Consider the following 24659-nt stretch of genomic DNA (forward strand, 5'->3'; position numbering starts at 1 on the left):
ATCAGCATTCATAAACATGTCCAGGCTTGATGTAGTTTGTCTAGGTTGAGTTACCCAGGGGGAAAAGAAGCAGATTAACTTTCCTGTAACAACTGAAAGCAGGCAGACAATTAAGAGCTCAATGGAGAAAAAAGGCAGCCTCTGGAAAAAGCTACATGTATTTGTTTGGTTTATTTGAGTCGTGGTTGCCAGGGTGGATCAGGTCAGTCAGCTCGCTGTGGTGTTTTAACATTAAGAGCTGATTCATACGACTTTTCCTTGATCTAGCGTTCACAATCTGCCCTCACTACCAATACAAAACAACCCCTTCTTTCCTTAACTGATATCCCATTTGCAGCAAAACCCATTCCAGCATCCACTTTTTAAAAGGATCAGATCACGTTAAGCAAGCTTTGATGCCAATTCAGAGGCCTGTAAACACGCAGTCTTTCTGGCCAGGGTGAAAACCAGTGAGGAAAAAGCCAGGCTAAAAACGCCCAATTTAAACAACCCTGACAAATTTTTAAAACATCATGTCACTGCTCATGTCACTGAAAGCTTTGTTGCTCACATGCTCTGAAAGGGTCATCGTCCCCGGAGTAATCGTTGCCACGGCACTTCTATCTAGTCTCAGAAGCTCATCTTTTAACATGTTTGATGTTTTTTGGTCGCTGCTCTCGCAGGGTGCGCAGTGGAGCACTGCGATTTGTCATACTGGCCATTGAAATGTCAGCCGAGTATTTCATCTGTCCTTGCTGGACACATGGAAGACACGGTTTCAAAGAATCTCACTGAGGGTGCGTTGGAGAGAAATCTCTACAAAGTATTTAGGATCGATCAAAACACCAGCAAGCTCAGAGTCTCTCTCGTGCTCATTCACAGAGTATTAGACTGTACAGGAAATGGTTTGATCGTCATCTTTTGCTGCCTAGTGACAATTTGTGTAGTTAATTGATAACACACACAGGAGTCACTGGTAATGAGAGGTTATTTGGTGCCTTTTTCTATTGGAAGAGCAATACTGATAAATAGATGAATAAGCTTTTCTACATTTTTATTTAGAGCTTCGGCAGAGTCATTTTGGCCTTTCAAGTCACGTCCCACCACTCAGGAAATGTTGACCTCAAAAAAACAGTGAGACGGATCATTTTAGAAGCACCATAGTGCGTTTTAGATCTCTTTAAAACAAGCGTTTTTTGTCAGGATGACAAATAATTTTCCTGTTGTCACAAGATCAGAGGGGACAGACATCCTCCGAATTTCCCCGGGCATCCATACGTCGATGCGGGTTGACTCACCTCATTGCCGTACATCATGAGGTGGTGTGTGGTGATGAGCGCTTTAAAAACCACAATCCAGCTGTTGCTAGTTGTGCGCTCCAGCAGTGTGTCTGCCAGGTGGGGGATGCTGACGTTCAGCTCATTGGTGCAGTGGATCAGGTCTGGAGGAGACAAAAAAAAGATGACCCATGAAACAATCTGGAGAAAAGTGTGAAAGCAAGGTGAAGGAACACACAAATAAACTCCAACCCCGCCTGTTCACTTACTGTAAGTCATTGTGAATAAAAGCAACAGTTGCTGATGGAGTGAACAATCACACAGACTGAAGTCATATTGACCGGTGCATTTATCTCGCCTCAATGAACAAATGATGGATTAATGATATCGATGAATGATATAGTCTCTATAGATGGATGTATCTCCAAATGCACATCTGAGACTGTAATTCAGCAACGCTGCCAGCCTCCTCTACAAAAATATCAATAAAATATCAACTCAGAAGATGGAAAGGTACATTGCAAGGTCGATTCCATTCCCGCGTAATGAACTTAAGCGACACATATTTTATTTAGGAAAAAAAAACTAAAAAAAAAAACTGTCAGATGAATGGAGTGATGATGAATATTGACTGTGAGTTTTCTTCCCGAGCATCTTTGTTAGCGATGATGGACTAAAACAGATGACCCCCACCCTCCCAACAGTTAACATCCGAGAGTCGCATCTAGAATGTAAATTGGCCGTTTAAAGCAAATGTGGAACACGTTTTAAAAAAGGGGGAAAAACAGCTCGGTGCTGTATGTCAGACTCAAAGGTCTGGCAAACGACAGGTCGAGTGTGTGCTCGCATGTGCGTGTTCACATCTGAGAACTGGCAGGGAAACAGAGGAGTGGGGTTTTTGTTTGTGCTCAGTCTTGTAGATACAACAAAAATAATTAAATAGAGATAAGAAGTGTTGCTGGGATGGGTTGCAGGAATGTTGCCCTACATTCTTTAAGGAACTGGGCTCAGAAGCAAAATGCAAAGTATGTTTGGCATCTGTTGAAGCACAAAGACTTGCAGGCTTCTAGTAAAATGGTGCAAACATGTTTTACACAGTGCATTACAGACTGCATAGCCTACAGATCCACTTATGTGATTCTGAAATGTTCAATTACTGTAAACGAAAGGTTGTTAAAATCTTCAGGGACAGATTTTCTTATCTTGACTTGGGGCATTTCTACAGTAAAAAAACCTTTTTTTATAAACACACTATACAGAGTGCATTCATAATATATAGCTCATGCTATTTGCTCAGTGACATTTATCAGCAAGCTGGAGATTTTTTTCCTGGATAAACAATCTGCATCAAATTCTCAGTGATGCTGTTAAAAGTGAGATTGTGCAGGCTGCTTAAAGGCCAGCTGGTAACAGGGTCTCAGCTAATCCTGGTAAAACACACACTGGGACCAAAAGTGATAAACAGACAGAAGAAATGAATCTAAAATGTTACCAGATGAGATGAGAAGTGTGAAATCAGGACGATCCGCGGTTTCACTTGAATTTGGTAACAAGACACCAGCAACAAAAGTGTGTCGCACAATTATAATGAAAGGAACTAAATTAAAGAGTCCCTTGTGCAATCAGAGAAAACCAGTGTAGTCACAGGCAGACGGGGGAGCATCTGTGTGCTGAGATACTGAGAAAGCTGTTTGGTTTCTGAGATCTGCTTCTTTTTTTCTTTCTTTTTTTTTTGCAGGATCAGAGGTTATCAGTGTTTTGTTTTGAAAGCTTGATGAGGTTTTCTGCAGCCACTGAAACGCTGGATACCAAAGAGTCCCGGTTCGCACCCTGATTAACCATTGACTGCATGTCGAAACACACCCTAAGCAACAGCGACCAGCGGCAGCTGATGTTTCGATCCAACTCAGCTTGGTCTTATTTTATTTTAGTTTCGACTGCAAAAGCCTCAGCAGGAACAGCACAGCCAATAATAAGTGTAAAAGTATTGATTATAGGTTGTCACCTCATCCAGCTTGGCCTACAATGAATTACGAACGCAGCCAAGACTGTCAGACTCTCAACTCTGCTGCATTAATGTCATGACATTTGGTCTCCTGCTTTAGGGCCAAATATAAGCCAAAGGTCTGTCCACTCCCTACATCTGAAAGCAGAAAATGTAACATGCACAGGAAGCAATAAAATTGGCACAAGAAACAATTCCCAAACTAACGCATATTGAATAGATATATGTATATATACGCAACAATAAAATCCTCAATTCCTCCTTTAAAATCCTTAATGTGTGCCTCTTGCATTCCATGTCTAAATTAGGACCATTTCTCTGAAACCCTGTATGTTTGCTTTTATGTTCATGGGCTTTTAAACTGCAAGGACTAGAGCTTCTAGTAGTTTTATGTGACACTTGAATAAAAACGATGTAAGATGAGGCAACAGAGTGGAAAAATAACCACATATTTGCCTCATATTTAGAGGTAGCTGAGCTCAAAAGCAGAGCTTGAAGGATGATCCTAGGAAATTCAGAAATAAATAAATATAAAAAAAACCCAAACATCTATATCAAGCTGTAACTAAACAGCAGACAAGGTCAAAAGGTGTTCAGTTTTACACTGCCTGTGAGTAACCACTAACTAATTCACTGGAGGTTTAGAGATATTTAACTTTTAGTAGGGTAATTACTACATTTCCATGTCCCAATCTATTTGTTCCTTTGGGTGACAATTCATCAGCTGGGATTTAACCATCGATGTGTGGCTGTGCAAATAGCCAGAGGGATGTGATGATGATGACAATGATGATGATGAAGTATTGATTGCACGATTGCCAGCTGGGATTATCGATAAGCCGAAATCCACACAGGAAAAAAAAATGCAGATAAAGAACACAAAAAGAAGTGAGATTTATGCTGCAAGCGTGCAAAGGTTTCCACGATTACACGACAACACGGCGCTAAATTTAAGACACCTGTAATACTGGTTAGGATCAAATGTAAGAGCAGAGTTTTAAAGTATGCATGACTGAAGGGATTTGAGCTCATAAAGAGAGATTTACTTTAAAATGCAATAAAAACTTTTTTTTCCCTCCCATGTGTTTTAAAGCCTTGGCGTTAAAAAAGAAAAAAAAAAGTGAATATCATTCAGAGCGTGTAATTGAACTACAAGATGTCAGAGTAAGCATGTGTGTGCGTGGCGGGGAGGGGGGGGATTCATGTATATTACTCTTCTGTTTGACCGCCTGTGCGGCTGAGCCCCGTCATCCGTTGTATTTTTGCTCATCTGTCGTCACTTCTTCCTCTTTCTCGCTGCTGCCTTTCACTGAATCCAGCCGAGAGGCCAAAAGCGAAGAACATCGGAGCAAAAAAGGCAGATAATTATTCTCGACACAATTAGCTTCTTTTTGAATAAATCTACAACGTGACGGCTACAGCATTTCAGCAGTGACGCACAAGCAAAGAAATCATACAGTGAATACCACTGCTGACTGTGCTCTGGGGGCAGAAGGTAATTTTTAGCCTGATTACTCTTCTACTATGTCATTACCCTGTGTTTGTGTGTGTGTCATGCTCATTATTTGCTGTGGGTCATCAAAGATGAACATTTGCCACTGAAGTCACCTACCACAGCGGCAAGGTCATGACCCCGTAAGAGGGGGGGAAAAAAAGGAGGCCTGGGTTTGGTCACTCTGAATAGATTTATTGTGCGTAGCATTTATTCTATGCTGTGCCTGCTGTGGTGGCTCAATAACAACTAGAGTGTATTTTAACTCTGCTTATCAAACTAACCTCAGATTATTTTAACAGATTCTTTCTTTCCAATCTGAACAGTTTCTTCCCGGCAGCTCTGTATTCTTTTAGCCACACCGAGTTTGCTCCACTCGCTCGTGTCCTCCATGCAGAGAGCTTTTATAATAAGCTTTGCATTATCTGAAAATACAAACCAAATGTCCGCCGTTTTCTCATAACCTGAGTTTACCACGCAGGTTCGGTTAGAAAAGAGTCTCAGATGCATTGATGGTTGAACAAAGAGACCTGTGATTGCACGCAGTCCTGTACAGCTGACTCATCAGAAGCTCCTTGAGAGCAGTTGTGTTCACTGCCTTTTCTTTGCATTCTTTATTCACTTCCCCACCAAGGTCCTCTCAGTCAAATTAAGGCTCAGGCCCACTGACCGCCTGATGACAAACACACTTCCTTCCTGGATCGCCTCCTTAACCTTAAAAGTGTGCCCTAATGCGGATGAGAGAGAGTGCTGGATGTTGGCTTAGAGAGGCTCTCTAGCTGGAAATAGAAAGTATTTTATTGCGGCATCTATTAGAACAGCTGCATCTGAATGGCTTCAGTACAAAATTGCTTATTTAACTAAAAAATGTGATTCACACATCCATGAGAGTGAATCAAATCTACAAAGGAGTCGTATCAATGTGGAAAAGGAAAATAAACCACCTTCACCAGAATAAACTGACCGACTCTGAGAGAAACTTCTCTGCCCTTGTGAGTCGTGACAAAAACTGTTTTATAATCCACTTGACAGATGGACATTTGTCATGTAAATGCTCCGGTTCTATTTTAAGATTTTCTGCTCTCACCCTTGAGTTAAGTGACATTTACTAGTTTCTGAGATACACCCACTCGTGGCAGGCGCTGAAGGTGGATGACCTTCTGTCGTTTAATATCTGCAGGAGTCCAATGTTCTCATAAAACTGGGGCGTCTGCGGCGAGCACAATAACAAACGAGCACCGGTGCCAGTCTGTTGATGCACTTGCGGCGATACTGAACGTGGAGCCTACAGTAGGTTTGATTCTCTTCTACTTATTTTTCCAAGGATGTGTGAAACTGTGTATAGCGTAAAACATCAGCCTCTAAAAAACTTAATAATTAACACTGAGCGCCTGCCACCATCGAGGTAAGATTAATATGAAATCAAAGCAGCAGGAATTACTCTAGAGCAGGGGTGGGCAACTCCAGGCCTCGAGGGCCAGTGTCCCTGCAGGTTTTAGATGTGTCCTTGAACCAACACAGCTGATTTAAATGGCTAAATTAGCTCCTCAACATGTCTTGAAGTTCTCCAGAGGCCTGGTAACGAACTAATCATGTGATTCAGGTGTGCTGACCCAAGGTGAGATCTAAAACCTGCAGGACACCGGCCCTCGAGGCCTGGAATTGCCCACCCCTGCTCTAGAGTCACAAAAGGGCTCCTTCATCGTAAATGCTCAGAGAAACCTGCTTCTGAGCCCCCACTGGGTGTTTCCTGCTTCTTCTTCTTCTTTTTTTTTTTTTTTAGTGAGGCAGCCCTCTTTAGATATATTACACTGAAATGCCTGGTGGCATATCTTGTAAGGGAGCCCAAAATCCACAATGATACCCTCTGCTGTGGACATGACTGACCAATCCACTGCCAAACTTGCCAGGCGACCGACTGACTGGGTGGGTGGGTGTGTAGCTGGATGACTGGCTGTTTGGCCACTTGCCTCATGGTCTCTCTCTGACTGATTTATCCACATTTCCTCCAGATTCGCTGTCTTGCTGTCTGTCTGCCTGCATGTGAGTGTGACTGGCAGTGCCATTGATCACCCATGCTCTCTATTGATCATGTCAAGTAATTATAGTGAGGCAGAAAAGCCACCTAACCTAACAGCCACCTAATAATCACTGATGCAATCCACATGTGAGAAATCCTCTTTATCACTGTGTGCATCATTGCTACTGATTGCATAGACAATTAGCTGGGGAGTGGAAAAAGTGCACTGCTCTTCCTAAAACATTGACAGGGTCCTCAGCACCTTTAGGACTGACCAGCAGCGCGTTTATCAGCGAGAATGCATGGCAGAAAAATGTTGCACAATAACGCACATTCTGTACTGAAGAGTCTCCAGCAGTGCTGCTGCTGCTCCTGATAGTGGCATTAATAATGGATAGGCCTACACTGGTTGCAATATGATTAGCTTATACCAGAGTGGCCTATTTCCCCTGAATGACATGCACAGATAATGCCTGGCTTGCCCCCCTCTCGCCTTATATTTAAAAAAAAGAGAGACGAAGAAGATCTCCGCTTGCTCTGATGGTCAGTGGTGGAGCCTGTGTGCGCTCGGCTGCGTAAATCACGTTTTAATCTAATGGAATGTAACGGTGCCTAATTAAAGAAGCTGTGAACATAAGCGGGCCGGATGAGAGAGAGAGAGAGGTGGTGGGAGGGGGGAGCGTAATGCTGTTTATACAAGCTACCCTTTGTGAGGAAAAAGATGCTGGTCGCTTGATGCATGCATGCAGGCAGGCTGCCTATCTATACAGTAAGCAGTGATGGTATGCTTAACCTACAGTCAAGGTGTTTCTTCTTGGGTCCGCTGACTTCGTGCGTCGTGGCCTTGCAGACGGCTTTGCTGATGGCAGACCCGGTCATGCTGTGCTGTGCGGCGGCGATCCGGTCGGTCAAAGACTGTCCCGACATGTTACGGAGGAGGAGGAGGCGGCGGTGGTGGTGGTGGAGGAGGAGGATGAGGAGGCAGGCGGAGGAGTGATGGTCGAGTCCGGGTGGGGGGAACCGGGGAGGACGATCAAAATGTCTTTAGCGGCAGGGAAGAGGAGGAGGAGGAGGGTAGTGCCCTCTGTGAGAATCGGCCAGAGGAGGGAGAAGAGGAGGAGCAGGTGGTGGTGGTGGAGGACAGCAGCGTACACGGACCAGGATCCGGTGGGAGAATTCATGCGGCGGCCAAATAAAGCGTTAAACGGTCACACATCCAGAGAAGCATCCAAAAATCCAGCGCAGGGCAACAGGGTGGCCCAGCTGCAGAAATAATCAACCTGCTTGTAAAAAAGAAGAAAATCGGTGTAGCCTGTCAGAGCGGCCTGCATCCAAAGCTGGTCAGTGTATTAATATAATCTACAGTATCCCTGAAATAGACGCTGCTGAGGGTGAAATGCCGGCGCAGAGTCCGTGCCAGAGCGCTGAATCACAAAAAAGCAATGTCAGTGATAGAAAGACGGCCGGCGATGATTATGAAATCTATGCGGCATCACCATGACTGAAGACTAATTTTTCAAAGACACGGGCTGTAGCATTGTCCTTTCCCTCCCCTTTTCCTTCTTCACCCGGTATCGCCTCTGAACGTGTGCACAGATCCGACTGCAAGCGCCTCTCTGATTCGCACACAGCACCCCGCGCTGGCTGCATGAAACCTCAGCCGCTGTGATTTTTATCCCCAGTCTTTTTAATCTTCTTTACAAAAGGGTGTATTTCTCTGCTGAGGTTTCCGATAGGCCAATTCTGATTTATTTATTTATTTTGTCAGTCAAACTTGTGTGTAAAATGGCAGCACATGAATCAGGTGACTGAGAAACGAGGGCGATTGGACCACTTCTCGAGTCCGGGGAGGGCATCTTAAAGCAGAAGGCTTTTCAAGGAGAGAAAGGCATCAGCTGGTTTATCACCTTAGTGCATACGGACAGCACAAGAGTGTGATGTGCAAACTCGCGCTGATTATCTGCTGTCCAATGAAATGTAGACACATAGTGAGGAAAAACCACTAATAATAACAACACACAAAAAGATGTTTTATTCCTGTAACACCTCCTATGAAAAGGTGCCTCTGACCCCGTGTGTTTTAGTTTGTGCTTTTAAATCCCAGGAAAACCAGATGGTGACGTTTATTGTAAATAATTCCCCACCAATATTCCACCTCCAGTTTTTAACTTAATACTATGAGGGGGCTTTAAGTAATCGTTTTTGCTTTAATATCTTTTCACCGTTACAGTGAAATGTAGTTCCTGGAATGAAACAGTGTTCTCATAATGGTAAAATAACTCACAGGAGGGTATTACTTAAATAGCTTAAAACATATTTCCTTGTGTTATCCAGAAAGCTTTAGAAGATATTCTCTAGACCACAAAATATTCACACTGCTAAAATTTAAACCCTGCAGGAACCTCTGTCCCTGTTTTGTCAATTTATTTTAATTTCTGTGGATTCAAAAATCATTGGTTCAAACTACTGTACATAAGTAAAAGTTGTTTTTATGTGTCACCATCTCCACTTTGCCAGGATCTGGAAGAAGACACAAACTGTCACCCTCAACCAGGAACTAGCAAGCTTACTGTGAGCTGGAAACTTGTGGAACAGCAGTGCCGCAGTCCACAGTGAAGTGTGTTTTACATCACTGGACTGAGAAGGCACCAAGCAAGGCAAGTGCCTGCTCCAAAATTACACCTTCAAGCTCTATTTGAATTTTCAGCTGCTCACATGGACAAATCAAACGTCCTCTGGAAAAAAGTTTGATGGTCAGAGGAGACCAAGGTTGAGCTATTTGGTCACAATGACAAAGAGGTATGTTTGGAGGAGTAAAGGAGGTGAGGATTTCAAACCTAAGAACAATGCACCAGCTGTCAAGCTGGTGGTGGTAGCATAATTCTCTGGGGCTGCTTAGCTGCCAGTGGTACAGGTACACTGTGCAAAGTGGATGGTTTAATGGAGAAGGGGAGCTACCTCCGAATTTTCCAACATGATCACAATGATCAGCTTCAAATTGAGGACAATGATCCCTTCTTGAATGACTTTCCCAAAGCCCCGACCTCACACCAATAGAAAATCTATGGACCAGTCCTGTGCCAGGAAAACAAGCAATTTAAACGAGGTCTGCAAATTCTGTCAAGAAGAGTGGTCAAATATCTCGCCAGAGTTATGCCAGAAGCTCGTTGACGGCTACCAAAAGTGTCTGGTAGAGGATGCTTGCATAATCATTGTACCATGGACAGAACAGGTCAAAGAAATCATTAAAAGTCCCAAATTACCATGACATTCATGCCCATGATTGCTGAATGTAAACGTTTGACTACAGCCGTACAACAAATACACAATCTTAAAGTTAATCTGCTGCTCAGTTATTTACCTTGGTATAAAAAATGCCTAAAATACTGAAACATATTGATCAACATTTCCTTAAAATGCAAAGTAACAACCTCAAATTTTCCCTGCCAACAAACTAGAACCTAAAGATTATTCATTTCAGAATGACATCAAGAGAACAACTGTAAATCCTCAGAAGCATGCAGCTGTAGGAAGAGAAACGTTGCTTTAAAGTAAAGCTAAATGCATTATATGAATAGCTACAGAATAATTGGATAATTCTTTCAGTATTATTGTTCATTTGAAGGAGTGTTGATTTAAGTGACATGTAGTTGAGGCAAAAATCCTGAATGATCATCATTTAAAACATATGCAGAAGTACATGTCAGACACATAGTCTGGTCCACAGAGGGTGCAGACAAATGCCTCTATTCTTAAGGGCTTAAGTGCTATTGCACATCAAAGGCAGTGAAGAAAAATATAAAACAGATGCCTAATTTGAAAACATGGACCTTCAAATAACACACAAGACAAGCTCAACAAAAGCGTCTGTGCAGATGTGGAGGAGCACATACCACATTTTTTTATTGGACTGACAAGAAGTTGATTTTAAAGCTGAAGAAAATGTCCCATTTGAACAACAGAGCCAAGAGTTTATGGTGAAAGTTAAGAGTGAAATACTTCAAAAATGAGATTCTTCACTGAAACCACATTTAAAATACAGACAACACATGTAAATTAGCAGCTGACTGAATATCCGTCAGTATATCAGGAAGAGGCAGAGCACTGGAGGACCCGCAGATGTCTTAATTGTTTTATTCTTACAGCTGTTTCTAATTAATGAATTCAGAAACAGTCTTTAGTATCTTATCAGCTAATTGAATGGTCTTTTTAGTGGCCATATCTGCTAAACTGTCTCCCCTCCAGGGTCCCCGATACTTCTCTGTTTGTTCCTGACTGCAAAGGATTCTTGTTTAGTTTCCTCAGCACTGTGCCAGAACAGATTTTCCACTTCATCAGCTCACGATGCAGTGTAGAAGGAAAATATATTCAACGAGATTGGTGCAAAGCAAAAAAAATCCCACTTAGTGTTATTGTTGGCTAAATTCTTTGTTATGATTGTTATTATTATTATTATTCCTCTAGGCCACCAGTGGGCAATTAATTTTCCCACAGGGGCCACATGATAAACTGCACCCACACCAATAAGATGAGCTGAATTCTGCTAAGTATTAATTTCATATCTCAACAAGGTGATTGGTGTGGCCCTCCATAGCAGTTCCAGCTTCTCATGTGATTCCTGTGGGAAAATTAATTGCCCACCTCTGCTCTGGGCTTATCTCCTCAAATATCTGGGCCTTATCATAGAGGCACTGTTGATGCACCACATCCATTGGCTTGGCAGTGGATATTAGACCAAATGCCCCCATAGGCAATATAAAACATTGAGCTAATTTTGGGGTTGGAAAAATTAAGTCAGTAGGAAAGTATCTTAAACCTGCCTTCTATCTGAAGCCACTAGGTGGCGATAGCTGTTGCAAAGAGATTTCATTCCCATACAGCAGTTATTTCTGAAGCCAAGAGTGTGGCGCTCACATGTGGCCCACCCAATATTAAATGTTCACTCAAATCCATATACAAAAGAGAGTGATGTAGGTTCTTGAAAATCCTATTAAAAAAACATAGCCAACACAGTGTGCTTGCTATAAACTGCTAATGCTACCGAGTCATACGCAAAGAGACTGTATATGACTTCTCGTCCCAGCTGAGTTGAGGTCAGTATTAGTGCTTCAAGCAGCAGAGTTGAACAGTATGAAGCCCCTCCCTGAGTCAGGCTGTTTTCCCAATTCCCAGTCTATATGTTATCCAAAGCTGAGCAGCTGCTTTTATGTATCTCAAGCTCACAATGCAGTATTCATGACGTTGACATTTTTAGTGAGCGGTTAAACACAGATAGAAACGTAGGCCGAGGAAAAGTGCAAATAACGCAAGGAAGATTCATGTTTTCGTGTCTGTGTTCACACTGCAGGCAAAAAAAAAATCAAAGTTTGGAATTATTTTTCATGTTACATCAGCGTCAGAACGAAAGTGCCACAGAGAGCCGTCAGTTCAAATATCAGTGTCACACTGTCGATTCAAAGCAAGTTAAAGAAGCGAGAAAGTGCCAATAATAAAAACTGCATGTACCAACTTTTTTTTTCTTTTTTTTAGTGTTTTGATTTCTAAGATTGTTAAAGTTTGTGTGGAGGGACAAAAAAAATGGATAAAGAAATAAAGTAATAAAAATCACATTTTGATACCCACAGAACTTCAAAGACTTTAAACACTTTTAAGATGTTTTTAAAATCAAATCTATCACTCTGAGACAGAATTTTTCTTAAAGCGGTCCCTGAGTCAAACATTTCTCGTGGCCTTCCCGTCTTGGTCGCCTGTTGATGTCAGACATTACCATTTTGAACACGAGGAGCAGCCAAGATGCTGCTTTGATGTCGTGGCGCATCCGGACAGGATGAGCGAACCAGGTTCTCGCTCTGTCACTAGACTCTCCTCGTTTCTCAGAATGTGCTCTACCAAGCAGCGGGCTGCCTCCTCAATGTTTGTGTTTTCCTGAGTGAGAAAAAAAATAGAAAAAGTAAGACAGCTGTGATGAAATCTTTACAGCCACACCGGTGCAGCGGACACACACAGATTTTAATATCTCAAGAGAAGCTGAATTGATTGCCATGGACGCACATTCATATTAAACTCAGAATGAGTCCTATAGAAGCTGTAATTTTCCTTACTTTTCATATAGTGACAACACATTCAATTCAGTTTTATTTATATAGCACTAAATCACAACAACAGTTGCTTGCAGTTGTTTTGTATTGTAAGGTCAAGACCCTACAATAATATAGAGAAAACCCCAACAACCAGATGCAAGCACTTTGGCGACAGTGGGAAGGAAAAACTCCCTTTAACAGGAAGAAACCTCCAGCAGAACCAGGCTCAGGGAGGGGCAGCCGTCTGACACATCTAGGTCAACCTTAGAGTAGGCAGCTGGATTGATGACAGCTGGATCGCTACTTCTCTTAGCAATCTGATTTTGTTGTTCTCCAAAGATTTTTTGAGAGGTTTACGGTGAATAAAGTTCAATATCCAGGCTTTTCCCAGTCAGAGATAACGAGTATTATGGCAGTGGTTACCCGCCTTCTCTGTTAACCCAGTTTTTCTGCTTCAGCCTCACATACTGTAAGAGAGCCTATTCCAGTGGAGCAATTCAGCACTGCCTCCTCCAATCAGAGACATTATCAGAGGAACAGGTGATCTCTAAAAATTATAGAGAATATAGCAATAAAATGCAACATTGCTGCAAATAAGGCTATCTTTATGTTGTGAATTAACCAGCATCAAAAGCGCACAAAGGGGTAAAATATCTCACTCTATTATATTTATTTTACCGCTCTGTGCTGCCGTTCACTTCTAATGTGACGGCAGCACCTTAAAGCTCTGAAACACCAGCGGTTATTCAGAGTGATGCAGTCAATTAATTGCATTGGTTTAACAGGTATTCTCAGAAATAAATAGCCAACAAATATAAATGTTTACTATTTTGGGTTCTAGTAGCTGCCATCGCAGCAGTTTAAATCAGACATAGCGGCACATCTACGCCCGAGCGTAAACATTCATTTTCTGCATCACCGACTGAATGCCAGCAAAATCCTGTGAGAATGCGACTCGACTTTACAGCTGGGCCTCATTTAGTGGTGTAAGGTACAACTTATAAACCTTTTTCCTTCAGCCCAGAATCTGTACAACGCCTAAAGCGCACTGGAATCAGTGAAAATGTGACGCTTTCAGCTGATTTTAAACTGAAACGCTGCACATAAATTGCTCCTGGCCAGGTTAAGCATTCTCCATAGGTTACTATAGTGATTTAGCCAAGAAAAAAAATTACTATTACCGCATTAATTTAGAGCAGAGCTAGACTCTTTGGGACTAGGAATGCATGCTTGGCAGGGGACTGATGTCATATTATTTGATTTCTAAGTGTGAGCAGCATGTTTCATTGTAGGATGAAGGCAATCAGGACAGCGTTGTGTTGATTTGTGGACCCAAACGCCCCCCACAGCATAACTTTGTATCAGAGCCCCTCACTGAGGGCTTTAACGGTCCAGGCTTTTCCTTTCATTTGTCACACATCTACAGCTCTCTTTCAAACTGCCCACATGTCAGTCACCCTTTATGTACATGAACCTTTGTGTACAGTAACTACATCGCAGCCTTTACCTCACACTCTTGTGTGTAACTCATTGGAAAGGCATTAAATGAGAAGAAAAAGAAGAGTCTAGTTCACACCAGAGTGCTGGAATTCCTCTGTTTGCCTCCCAAGAGGACGGCAAATAAACTTGTCTGACTTTGAATGAAACATTTTTTGAATCGTTTGTTTTTACAGGAAGCTTCTGTTGAAATAACACTGCTCCAGTTTCCCCCCAAATATGCAAATATAACCCGATTTTGGGCCTTGCTTGTATGGCACAGAGTTATCATTTGGGTAGTCAAAGAAAGACCTCTAAGCTTTAACAATTTGCACAGAAATCTTTGGTGTACTCAACAATCTGTCTAAGAAAATCTACAGCTTGTTGCAGAGATTGCATCAAAAGCCACGTGGGTCTCCTCTCTCACACCTTTGCAGAAGTCTCAAACCATCCGACGAAGCCGTTCTCCCTACAAAAGATGTCGAGTTGGGGCTGCTGGGAAACCAGCTGGTCTGACTTGTTGGCCAAGAGTACAGCTGGAACTGGCCTCCCATGGTTCAGTGTCACCTTTGGACAGAAGAAAGTTGAGCTGGATCACATTATTTTTTAAATAAATTGTTAAATGGCCCTGTCTTACCTTAAAGCACACAAACAGAAAAATATCAGTGTGCCCTGTAGTCTCTCTGTAAAGACATTTTATCACAAAAGCAAACCAATAACAAAGTATTACTGACAACTATACGAGCTGAAGAGACTAGAGTGCTAATTTTCGCTTGTTCTCATCATGGAGTGGTTTTTGTCTGCTTTAAAGTGTCAGGAAGCTTTTTCAGAGGTGCGTGTTCACCCTCTGAAATCCTCTCACATCTTTTATGATGTCTCTGTCCAAAAATGCTCCCCTTTACGCGCTTTTCATGCAACAGTCTGCAAAAAATAAGTTGTACATTTTATTTCCCTTTCAAGTTCTGCTTCTTCATTTTCTGCCATTTCATGCACATCAAAGTGCAAGGTTTTTCAAAAGCCCGTGGCATTAATCTACATTTGAACAATGACTGATAATTTTCCACATATACAAAAGGAGATCATAAATGTGCATGACTACTCCCATAAAAAAAAGCAAAAACCTGATTTAAATTTGCCCAAAATAGTCTTTCAGATCATCTGCTGAGTCGCCTCTGCTCTGCTTTGTTCGCTCCTCTGTTGTATAAAAATGAGGACCCTTCAACCTGAATATCAACCAAGAGCACGATTGTGATCTGTTGGGCTTTTTTTTCCAACTTTCACTGCACTAATGCAACTATAGCTCCCAATGCAAGATCCCAAAAACAACACTAGAAGTGATGCAGGGGTAAAAAGGAGAAAACATGTGGGTAAATGTAGCAACCTGAGGTTTTTGCCTTTTATGGGAAATGCTGCTGGATCCCTGTGAGAAGGAGAAAAAACACTGAAATACTGCAAAGAAAATAACAGAGGTTTTGAGTCAGTGGGGTGCTGTGATAGACTGGCAAGCTGTGCAGGGTGCACTCTGCCCTTCATCCAGTGACAGCTGGGATAGGCTCCAGCCCCTCCGTGACTCCGAACTGCATAAACATTTAAGAAAACAGATGAATGGAGGGGCCAAAAACTCTTTCTCTCTCTTTAGTTGCGATCAGTCACCAACCATCCATCCATCCATTTGCTTCCGCTTATCCTTTTCAGGGTCATGGGGGTGCTAGAGCCTATCCCAGCTGTCATAGGGCGAGAGGCGAGGTACACCCTGGACAGGTCGCCAGTCTGTCGCAGGGCTAACACACAGAGACAAACAACCATTCGCATTCACTCGCACATTCACACCTATGGGCAATTTAGATTTTTCAATTAACCTATCCACACAAAGTGCATGTCTTTGGACTGTGGGCAGAAGCCGGAGTACCCAGAGAGAACCCACGCAAATACAGGGAGAACATGCAAACTCCACACAAAAAGACCCCGACCCGATGGTGGAATTGAACTCAGGCAACAGCACTAACCACCATGCGATCAGTCACGTGTTGGTAAAAAAAAAAAGACAGAGAGAATGACGGTGAAGCCAGAAAAGCCCAGTTTTATGCTTCTGCAGGTTCAGCCATCTGACCTTGGAGTCTAGGTCATCCTTCCACTTCAGCACGGCGTCGAACGTGGAGGCCCTCGTCACGTCAAACACCACCAGTGCTCCCACCGCCTCCCGGTAATAGACACGAGTCATGTTCCCATACCGCTCCTGTCCTGGGATGAGACACCATCAATCAGACACACGCACATACAAAGACTGCTTTCAAGTCCATCAAATTAAATCAAGTCACGTCATGGTTTATGAGTGCCAGTTATGGAGCTCTGTGTGCGTGTTTAGTCTCCAGCAACTGCCATCATGTGCCTGATATTATGAGCATGGGATCTACATTCCTCAACCAGGCACCAAACGGCAGGGAGTGACCCAGGCATGCAACACACACACACACACACACACACACACACACACACACACACACACACACACACACACACTTACTGGGTGGAAAATCTGCTTTTCTTTTCTTTGTTTTTCTTCTGCCTTTCACTTCTTAAATAAAAAAAAGTGCTATCCTCTTATTTATGACACTACAAAAAGACTTGAGTTAGATTAAGATGAAGATATTTATGTTCTAACTCTCCTCTAAATATCCTCTCAAGTGAATTTGCAAAGCGCCTTTCCTTCCAGAAGCAGCTTTCACGGCTGCTGATGGTGAAACAAATGGTTCTTGTTCCCAAAAACCCCAACACACACACACACACACACACACACACACACACACACACACACACACACACACACACACACTCACAAACACCGTTGTATCACCTGATATATATAAGCCTTAAACCAGTGGGTCGTTAAAGTTTGACAGACCTGCAATATCCCACAGCTGTAGCCGGATCACAGTGTTACTGTCCCACTGCAACACCTTCAGGGCGAAGTCCACCCCAATGGTGGCTCGGTAGTGCTGGGAGAAGATCTGATGCACATACCGCTTGATTATGGACGTCTTCCCTACTCCTAAGTCTCCGATGACCAGGACTTTGAAAAGAAGCTCCTGCTGCATGGCTGCAGGCTCGGTGATATTATGAAAACTTTCCGAAGGATGCTGAGACACATCAAAACCACAGAGCAGCTACAGTAAAGGCATTCCCTTCCGTCCTGCTGCGAACCGAAATATTATCACGTGATCTTCTATCGTCGAGAAGCGGTCGCACTCGTCTGCAATCACCGGAGTCCAACAGTCTAAATAAAATAAGGACAGCGTGAGTTCGCTTACTTCAGAGCAAACTGCAAACTTCAGCAGAAAACTCATGGTGCGTTCACACACTCCTCGTAAACATAAGCTTCATTTTAAATTCCATCTGATGTCTTTAAAATATTCGAATAAAGCGACTCTGCAAATAACAAATTAATATCTGTCATTTAAATGTCAGAAAGGTGTGTAAAATGGATCGATGACGTCTTTGGATGTTTTCAATTAGAAAAAAATGATCGATTTAAGCTGAAGTTCGCAAATATTAGATTGTTTTACTATTTAAAAAGCAGCAATAAATGTTTTCATGACTAAATCATTTCTGTAGCCCTACATCGTGATTGCACGGAGTGTCCATCATGGCTAAAGTCAGACAGCACCGTTATTGTAATGGACCCGAAAACCAAATGCAAATCAAAGAATCCAAACTTGATTTCAGGCTAATGTGTTGGACTTTACTTCTGAACTGAATGGAGTTTTCAATATCAATGAATAAGATCAAATAAAACGTGCAAATGCGCTTTAGTCTTTACCTAAGAACGATCAGTGCTCCATGCTGAGAAAGAGCACTGCAGGTGCCATTTTTGTTTTGTGAGTGTTGATATGAGAAGTACAGAAGGAGTTGGAATGTGGTACTTCATGATGAAGTCAGGGATAACAGAGGTATGTCAGGGTGGTGCAGGTCATGTATGAGGAGAGTGGTGGTGGACTGGTGGGAAAGTCAGATGGGTTCAGGGTGGGGGTGGACTATGATGTTTTGCAGACAACATTGTAATCTGTAGTGAGAGTAGGAAGAGGGTGGAAGCGAGGCTGGAGAGGTGGAGGTGTGCTCTGGAGAGAAGAGGAGGCAAAGTTAAAGAGGCAATTTTTGGATAGTGGTTATACTGCATATACTTATTTTTAGTGTACTGAAATGCAGTTTAACAAAAGAAAATACATTTTCTTTATAGAAGTACATAGTAGGTTAAAATGAAAATACTCCAGCAAATATTGTACTTATAGTACAAGAGCAAATAGAATAAGTTTAGTTGTTTTCCACTGGCTGATCATTCGCTGTCACCCTGGAGGTCTAGGGGGAAAAAATTATAAATATATTTTTGTAAGTACTAAGTACTGATATGAAACAATCGCATGTGTGTTCGTTTCTTATTTACCGTTTTTTTCTTCCGTTTAGCACGTGAATGCATCGCCCCGGGAATCTGCTGCTGCGCTGCTGTGCGCGCCATTACGGTAATGGTACTGATGAGGGCGAGGAAGAGACGTGAGTGCGATGCTGCTGCTGTGTTCTGCTGCCATTTCATCAGCGGATCATCGCGGAAATATCAACAGCCCCGCTGTAATGAGCCAGCAGATCGGATCACCTGTCGGGCCAAACACCGCTCACCCCGTTTTCACCCTTTAAACCGGCTCACAAAGCGATGCTGCACCGGAGGCCCTGCTAATGCTCTGTATGTTACCGCCTGGGGTTTTCTGTAAGCAACAACAGAACCAGTGCTAGATTAGGGGTCATTTTTTTCTTCTTTTTTGGAAACATAATCATCAATATGGGGTTTCTTTTTTTCAAGTACTGAGCTCTGAAATTGAGGTAGGTCACACTTTATTAGTTGTTTAATTTAATTGTTGTCCAGAAAAATAATTAACTAAGTAGAGAATGCTCATTGAGCTAAGAGGGTTGGGCCTTGTGATCAAAACAAAAAAAATTAAATAAAGAACCATATAGTTTGTTGCATCATTAGTAGCACAGGACGCCTTCTTCCTATCTATGGTGATTTTTAAGCAACTATATTAAACCTGAATTCTGGCTTTATTCAAGGCCTCATTGTGTGTTATTGCTCTATAACAACCACTCTGCTATCCACATGGGGGCTGACTACGCCACTGTTTACTGAGTTGGAGAGGAGTGGCCTCCCCCTCCCTCTTTCAAATTAGATCACCCATCTGTAAATCACATGGCCACTGCTGAGACGCTATGAGCCTATTATTCCCATGTTTAGAGGAAAGCCATAATCCCAAAAAATATCCTTCTAGTCAGCACAATCTCTGGATTAAATGTAATGTTTGATCTGTTTAAACTCATTTAAGCAGATCTTCTTTTTCTGAAAAAGACAGAGGGGCTTGTGGAAGCTTTAAAGTCTGATGTTTAATCTACAGCTGTTTCCATCCCCTTTGAAGGATCCAAATTTGAAGACATGAACAGCAGGATTTTAATTGATGTTTTAGATTTTATATTTACAAAAATCCTTCCATTAGATGATGTAAAATATTTGGTTTTGTGAGGAGAGGATTCTCATTTCATCTTTTTAAGAGTCTCGTTTTAGTCTCAGTATTGGGCTTACTGTGGGTGACCCTGACTAAGTGAGTGGGGTTTTTTTGTCTTGCAGAACTTATTTCAATGAGAAATGGAGACTATATGGCTTTACCAGTTTCGTCTGATAGTCATCGGAGACTCCACAGTCGGCAAGTCATGCCTGATCCGGAGGTTCACTGAGGGCCGCTTCGCACAGGTGTCAGACCCAACCGTCGGGGTGGACTTCTTCTCCCGTCTTGTGGAGATCGAGCCGGGGAAAAGAATCAAACTTCAGATCTGGGACACGGCAGGACAGGAGAGGTTCAGGTAAAGACAGACTCCTGATTTCTTTCTCATGTGTCCACAAAAACTAGATTTTGGACTATAAACAAGACTCTCCTCATACTTCAAAAGCACACACTACACATGCTTCCGTCAGATGGGCATTAAAGCTCAGTTAGGCCACGTTAAGATGACATGTTTTGACATTTTCCTTCATTAACATTACTGCATGAGTTCTCTGTCCATCTGCTGTTAACACTAAACTAAAAGTTTGTTAGGTGAAAACTATCTCAACCAGATGGGTAATTAAGCTGTTTAACCTCATTTGAAAATTAAAGTTTATATTTGTGATCATTTTAATATCTTAATAAGAGTCAGAGAGAGGATAGGGAAGCCACAAACTTTGCTCTTTTGGTTGGATTGGATCACAGTGGGGGGGGGGGGGGGGGGGGGGGGAGACTTTCAGCTGCTCCTTTATTTCCCAAAGGGGTCGCCGCAGCAGATGGATCCGCATGTTTTATTTGGCACAAATCTTATGCCGGTTGCCCCTCCTGATGCAACACTTCCATTAATCCAGCTCAGGACTGGCACAGGCAGTACACCAGCTTGTGTTTCCCTGAGGCTGGTTTGGGTCTTTTGCTGGTCTCGAAATAAAAATAATCTACTTTTGGCAGCTCCCTTATTCAAAAAGTGGTCGCCACAGCGGGTAGCTCTGCATGTTTGGAAAGAAAAATAATAATTAAAAAACAAACAAACAAACAAACAAAAACCAAACAAACCAAAAACCCAGAATATCTCCAGTCTAATCCTTTACTGGGTTCAGAATTCACATTTTTAATGATTTGGCAATCATGGGGAAAAAAAACAATTCATGAAGTCATGACTATGTTTTTTTTTAAAGGGGTCACTTTTAAATATGTAAATTAAATGATATAAAATATTAAAACTTGCAGCCAAATGAAAACAGTCCACAAAATACAAATAAAATATTAAAAAGTAGATTTTTTTCAACCTGATGCTAATCACATGTTGAAGAAGCTGGAAAGAGTTGTATATAACAGTATGGCTTTTTGATTCATGCTGATATTGTGTAAACATGGAAATCAGAGTGTATTTTTAAAAGAAAACATTAAAAAAAAAATGGGGGAAATAATTAGTTGATCCCCTGCTGAATTTGTGAGTTTTTTCACTTACAAAGAAATGAACAGTCTCTAATTTTTATTGTAGTTTTTAATGTCGAGACTCAGAATATCAATACAAAATCCAGATAAAACACATTCAATGAATGTTATATAATTGGTTTGCATGTCGCTGAACTGTGTCATGATGGACTGACCTTTTGCAGCCTCACAAAAATTTGCTTTAGAAGTCATGTTTACAGGCCCGTGCTAAGTTTGCCGGTGAACAAATGATTGAGAGAAGGCTTAGGAGAAAGTGATGTGATCAGGTGGTCTTTGGCATCAACGTTACCCTTCGTGTTTGGATGAAGAGAGATGTTGAGTATGATTCAAAGAATACCATCCCCACTAGCAAGCACAGAGGTGGAAACATTTTTCTGCTAAGGGTACAGGACAACGTCACTGATTTAAAGACCAGAATCTTGGATGAGAACCTCCTTCTCTCAGCCAAAACACCAAAGATGGGTCATGGATGGGTCTTCCGCCATGACAGTGACCAAATGTGTCAGAAATAAGGACGGACAGAGGTTCACCTGTATTCATCTGCAAAAGAAAGAAAAGAACAAAAAATCGGTACAAATTGTATAACGGTAGTTTTTTTTTTTTTTTTTAGCAAAAACTACTCAAACAGATTTTTTTCCACTGTGGGTGTGGTCTTCTGCCAGTTATTCACGTCTGCATTCCTGCACACCTCTTTCTGTGCAGGTCAATCACCAGAGCCTACTACCGTAACTCAGTGGGTGGCCTCTTGCTCTTTGACATCACAAACCGCCGCTCCTTTCAAAACGTCCACAACTGGCTGGAGGAGGCGCAGAGCCACGTCCAGCCGCACAGCATCATCTTCCTGCTGGTCGGCCACAAGTGTGACCTGGAAGCCCAGCGTCAGGTGACTCAGCAGGAGGCGGAGAAGCTGGCGGGGGCCTACGGGATGCGCTATGTGGAGACCTCTGCACGGGAGGCCATCAATGTGGAGAAGGTGTAGTTTTTGTTTGTTTTTATTCCATATGTAGTTCATCTTTTTTTTTAATTGAAAAAGTGGGATATTATAAGAAAGGTTCTGCTTTGCAACAATAATATGGGTGGTATAAATAACTACAGGAGCACGAAGAAGACTGTCTCTCTCTGCCGTCTGCATGCAGGGTGTCTAAAACAAAAAGAGGTACTTTTATTAAAAGTAAGCAGTGATGGTGAAATAAGTGACAACAATTTGAAATATTCAATGCAAAACTCCTCATGAAAATGTTGGTTCTCTTAGACTTAAAGATGCATAATCCTAATATGCTATAAGCAGCATATATTGACATTTTTGCAGTTATTTTAAGAATTAATGATCAGAATAAAACATAATCTCTGTTGCTGAGCCTGCTCGTGATTCTTCCTCCAGGCGTTTGTGGATCTGACGAAGGACATCTTTGAGCTGGTGCGCAACGGGGACATCAAGATCCAGGACGGCTGGGAGGGCGTCAAGAGCGGATTTGTTCCCAACACCGTCCACTCCTCTGAGGAGGTCACCAAGAGCAGCCGGCAGTGCTACTGCTGATTCGGCTGCAGCACGTTAGGGTGAGAGGTGGTAATACTTCAGTGGACTCCATATGTACAAGATCTTTTTTGCCATGGCTGCTCTCAGGCCAGTTTTAGGGGACTTTAATGTTTCCCCTGCTCAGTTACATACTTATTCATATAGACGTTATTTTAACATTCAATTGCCTGTTTAAGGCTCAAACTTGGGGCACTTTGTTGATGTTCCCAACAGGTGTAGAAGCACAAGAAGCATCCTGCCACTTCATCTTTCTGTGTGCATGCGTGTAACTCTAGTCATCCTGCTGTCTTTGCAGCTGCTACTGACACTTAAGCTTTACTCCACCTTTGGCCTTTCCTGATGTGTACAGTTATACTCCAGTGGCCAGTTCCGTTTCTCTAGCTGCACATGTATAAAAGACTATCAGTGTAGTGTATTTATACTCTTGTGTGACTTTAATTTGATGAATCAGCGATGCCACGACTGAGCCACGCCTCTTCCTTTTTTCTGGAAATGCCTCTGAATATACCGCAGCCCGTTGTGGACTATATTCGGCTGGAGAGAGGAGGCAGAAAGAGGCAGCAGCCTCGCCGACTGATTGTACGCCTGCACTACAAATCTGAGTGGCTTAACGCATAAAGAAGGTGGAGGTCGGTGAACTCCAAGCGAACCAAAGTTTCAGATGTCTCGTTTGTTCACCTGAACGCGGAGGAACGAGTTTGCACTGTGAAAATGATTAATGGTACATTTGTTCTTTGCTGGAAGAAAAACGTTACTGTAGCTGCTTATTTTAGCCTTGACGACTTGATCGATATGGCAAGTTCTCAGTTCACGTTTACTGCTCCGTGTTGGGTTACTGGTGAGAACAGGTGAGAAACTGTCCAAAAGCCTTTTGTATAGATCCCCATAGTGTTCAATTTGAAATAAATATAAAGTCACAGTAAAAAGAAAGTGAAGCTTCCTTTCATTTCTAAGGTTTTGTGTGTCAGGATGTTACTAAAAAATCAACTGGTCCCTTAAAGCCCCTAAAATGAGGCTAAAACTAACAAAAAAATCAACCTCAGGTAATCCAAAAACATTTATTTATCAGCAAACATTAAACAAAAATGCAGACGCAGTGTGTGGAAAAGCAAAGTACACGTTTACTGCTTCCACAGGAATTAACAAGGTAAGTAGCAGCAAGGAGTTCTCATTAAAATGCCCTGATTAATTGGTCATCAGCTGGTATAAGCACCACTATTAAAGCACATGTTTTGATAGTTTGCAGATCTGGAGCATTCAGGTACAAGGTAATACAATGCCAAGGACAAAAAGCATCAGCAATGAACTTATAAAATCACTTGTTGCTGCCCTGGAAAGAGTTATAAGATCACTCCAATTCAATTTCATTGATATAGCACCAAATCACAACAACAGTTGCCTCAAGGTGCTTTATTTTATAAGGTAAGGACAATAATACAGAGAAAACAGAGAAAAGTCCAACAATCAGATGGCCTCCTTGTGAGCATTACAAACAATTTGAAGTCTGTCATCCCACCTGAATGTTTTCACAAGTGCAAAACATTTAGGTGAATGGAGACCACAGCAAATCTACCCCAGGGTCAGACTGTACAATGCTCAGAGAAAAAAATCAATGTTAAAATTCATGAAAGTAAGCTTAGAAAAAGACTGAACAAGTATAGTTTGTTTGGAAGGGTTTCCAGCAGAAAGCTTCGTCTCACTATAAACAACATGGCAGCACAGCTTCAGTTTGCAAAGCTGCACCCGAACAAACCACAAG

General features: G+C 42.2%; 3 protein-coding genes across 8 annotated transcripts in view; 1 reads left to right on the forward strand and 2 right to left on the reverse strand.

The window, feature by feature from the left end:
- Window positions 1-8530, reverse strand: part of LOC101471849 (phosphatidylinositol-binding clathrin assembly protein) — a 29893-nt gene extending 21363 nt beyond the window's left edge. For 4 of the 5 annotated variants that reach the window (XM_076889330.1, XM_012918883.5, XM_012918882.5 and 1 more), the window contains exons 1-2: window positions 7571-8529; window positions 1278-1420 (exon numbers count right to left, since the gene is read on the reverse strand). In XM_076889330.1, coding sequence (XP_076745445.1) covers window positions 1278-1420; window positions 7571-7700 — 273 coding nt within the window. In that variant the 5' untranslated portion in view covers window positions 7701-8529. Of the gene's footprint in view, window positions 1-1277; window positions 1421-7570 lie in introns of all 5 variants that reach the window. The other variant, XM_012918881.5, reaches the window with a different exon arrangement.
- A 2109-nt stretch (window positions 8531-10639) lies between these two features.
- rab38c (RAB38c, member of RAS oncogene family) lies at window positions 10640-17424 on the reverse strand. Its single transcript, XM_004550309.6, has 4 exons — window positions 17232-17424; window positions 16440-16570; window positions 14759-14896; window positions 10640-12698 (listed from the first exon to the last, which is right to left on the reverse strand). Exons 1-4 carry the CDS (start codon window positions 17422-17424, stop codon window positions 12537-12539), a joined length of 624 nt encoding a protein of 207 aa, XP_004550366.2. The 3' UTR covers window positions 10640-12536.
- A 158-nt stretch (window positions 17425-17582) lies between these two features.
- On the forward strand, window positions 17583-23819 carry LOC101471269 (ras-related protein Rab-39B). 2 transcript variants are annotated; one of them, XM_004550308.5, is made up of 5 exons: window positions 17583-17674; window positions 18788-19198; window positions 19995-20227; window positions 22066-22336; window positions 22745-23819. In XM_004550308.5, the coding sequence occupies exons 3-5, from the start codon at window positions 20013-20015 to the stop codon at window positions 22898-22900; spliced, it is 642 nt and encodes a 213-aa protein (XP_004550365.1). In that variant the 5' UTR covers window positions 17583-17674; window positions 18788-19198; window positions 19995-20012; the 3' UTR covers window positions 22901-23819. The 2 variants fall into 2 exon arrangements, with proteins under 2 accessions (XP_004550365.1, XP_076745446.1); XM_076889331.1 differs by having other exon boundaries at window positions 18788-19061.
- The last annotated feature ends 840 nt before the right edge of the window (window positions 23820-24659 follow it).

This window comes from Maylandia zebra, linkage group LG10, assembly GCF_041146795.1.
Source record: "Maylandia zebra isolate NMK-2024a linkage group LG10, Mzebra_GT3a, whole genome shotgun sequence".
NCBI classification, from domain to species: domain Eukaryota; kingdom Metazoa; phylum Chordata; class Actinopteri; order Cichliformes; family Cichlidae; genus Maylandia; species Maylandia zebra.

Excerpts from the sequence above, each read along its gene's own strand:
- rab38c (XM_004550309.6), bottom strand. The coding sequence starts at position 17,424 with ATGCAGCAGGAGCTTCTTTTCAAAGTCCTGGTCATCGGAGACTTAGGA. Across the intron at positions 16,571-17,231 it reads ACAGCTGTGGGATATTGCAG|GACAGGAGCGGTATGGGAAC; the intron begins GTCTGTCAAACT and ends GTCTCATCCCAG. Across the intron at positions 12,699-14,758 it reads GGTTTGAGACTTCTGCAAAG|GAAAACACAAACATTGAGGA; the intron begins GTGTGAGAGAGG and ends TTTCTCACTCAG.
- LOC101471269 (XM_004550308.5), top strand. The coding sequence starts at position 20,013 with ATGGAGACTATATGGCTTTACCAGTTTCGTCTGATAGTCATCGGAGAC. Across the intron at positions 20,228-22,065 it reads GCAGGACAGGAGAGGTTCAG|GTCAATCACCAGAGCCTACT; the intron begins GTAAAGACAGAC and ends CTTTCTGTGCAG. Across the intron at positions 22,337-22,744 it reads AGGCCATCAATGTGGAGAAG|GCGTTTGTGGATCTGACGAA; the intron begins GTGTAGTTTTTG and ends TTCTTCCTCCAG.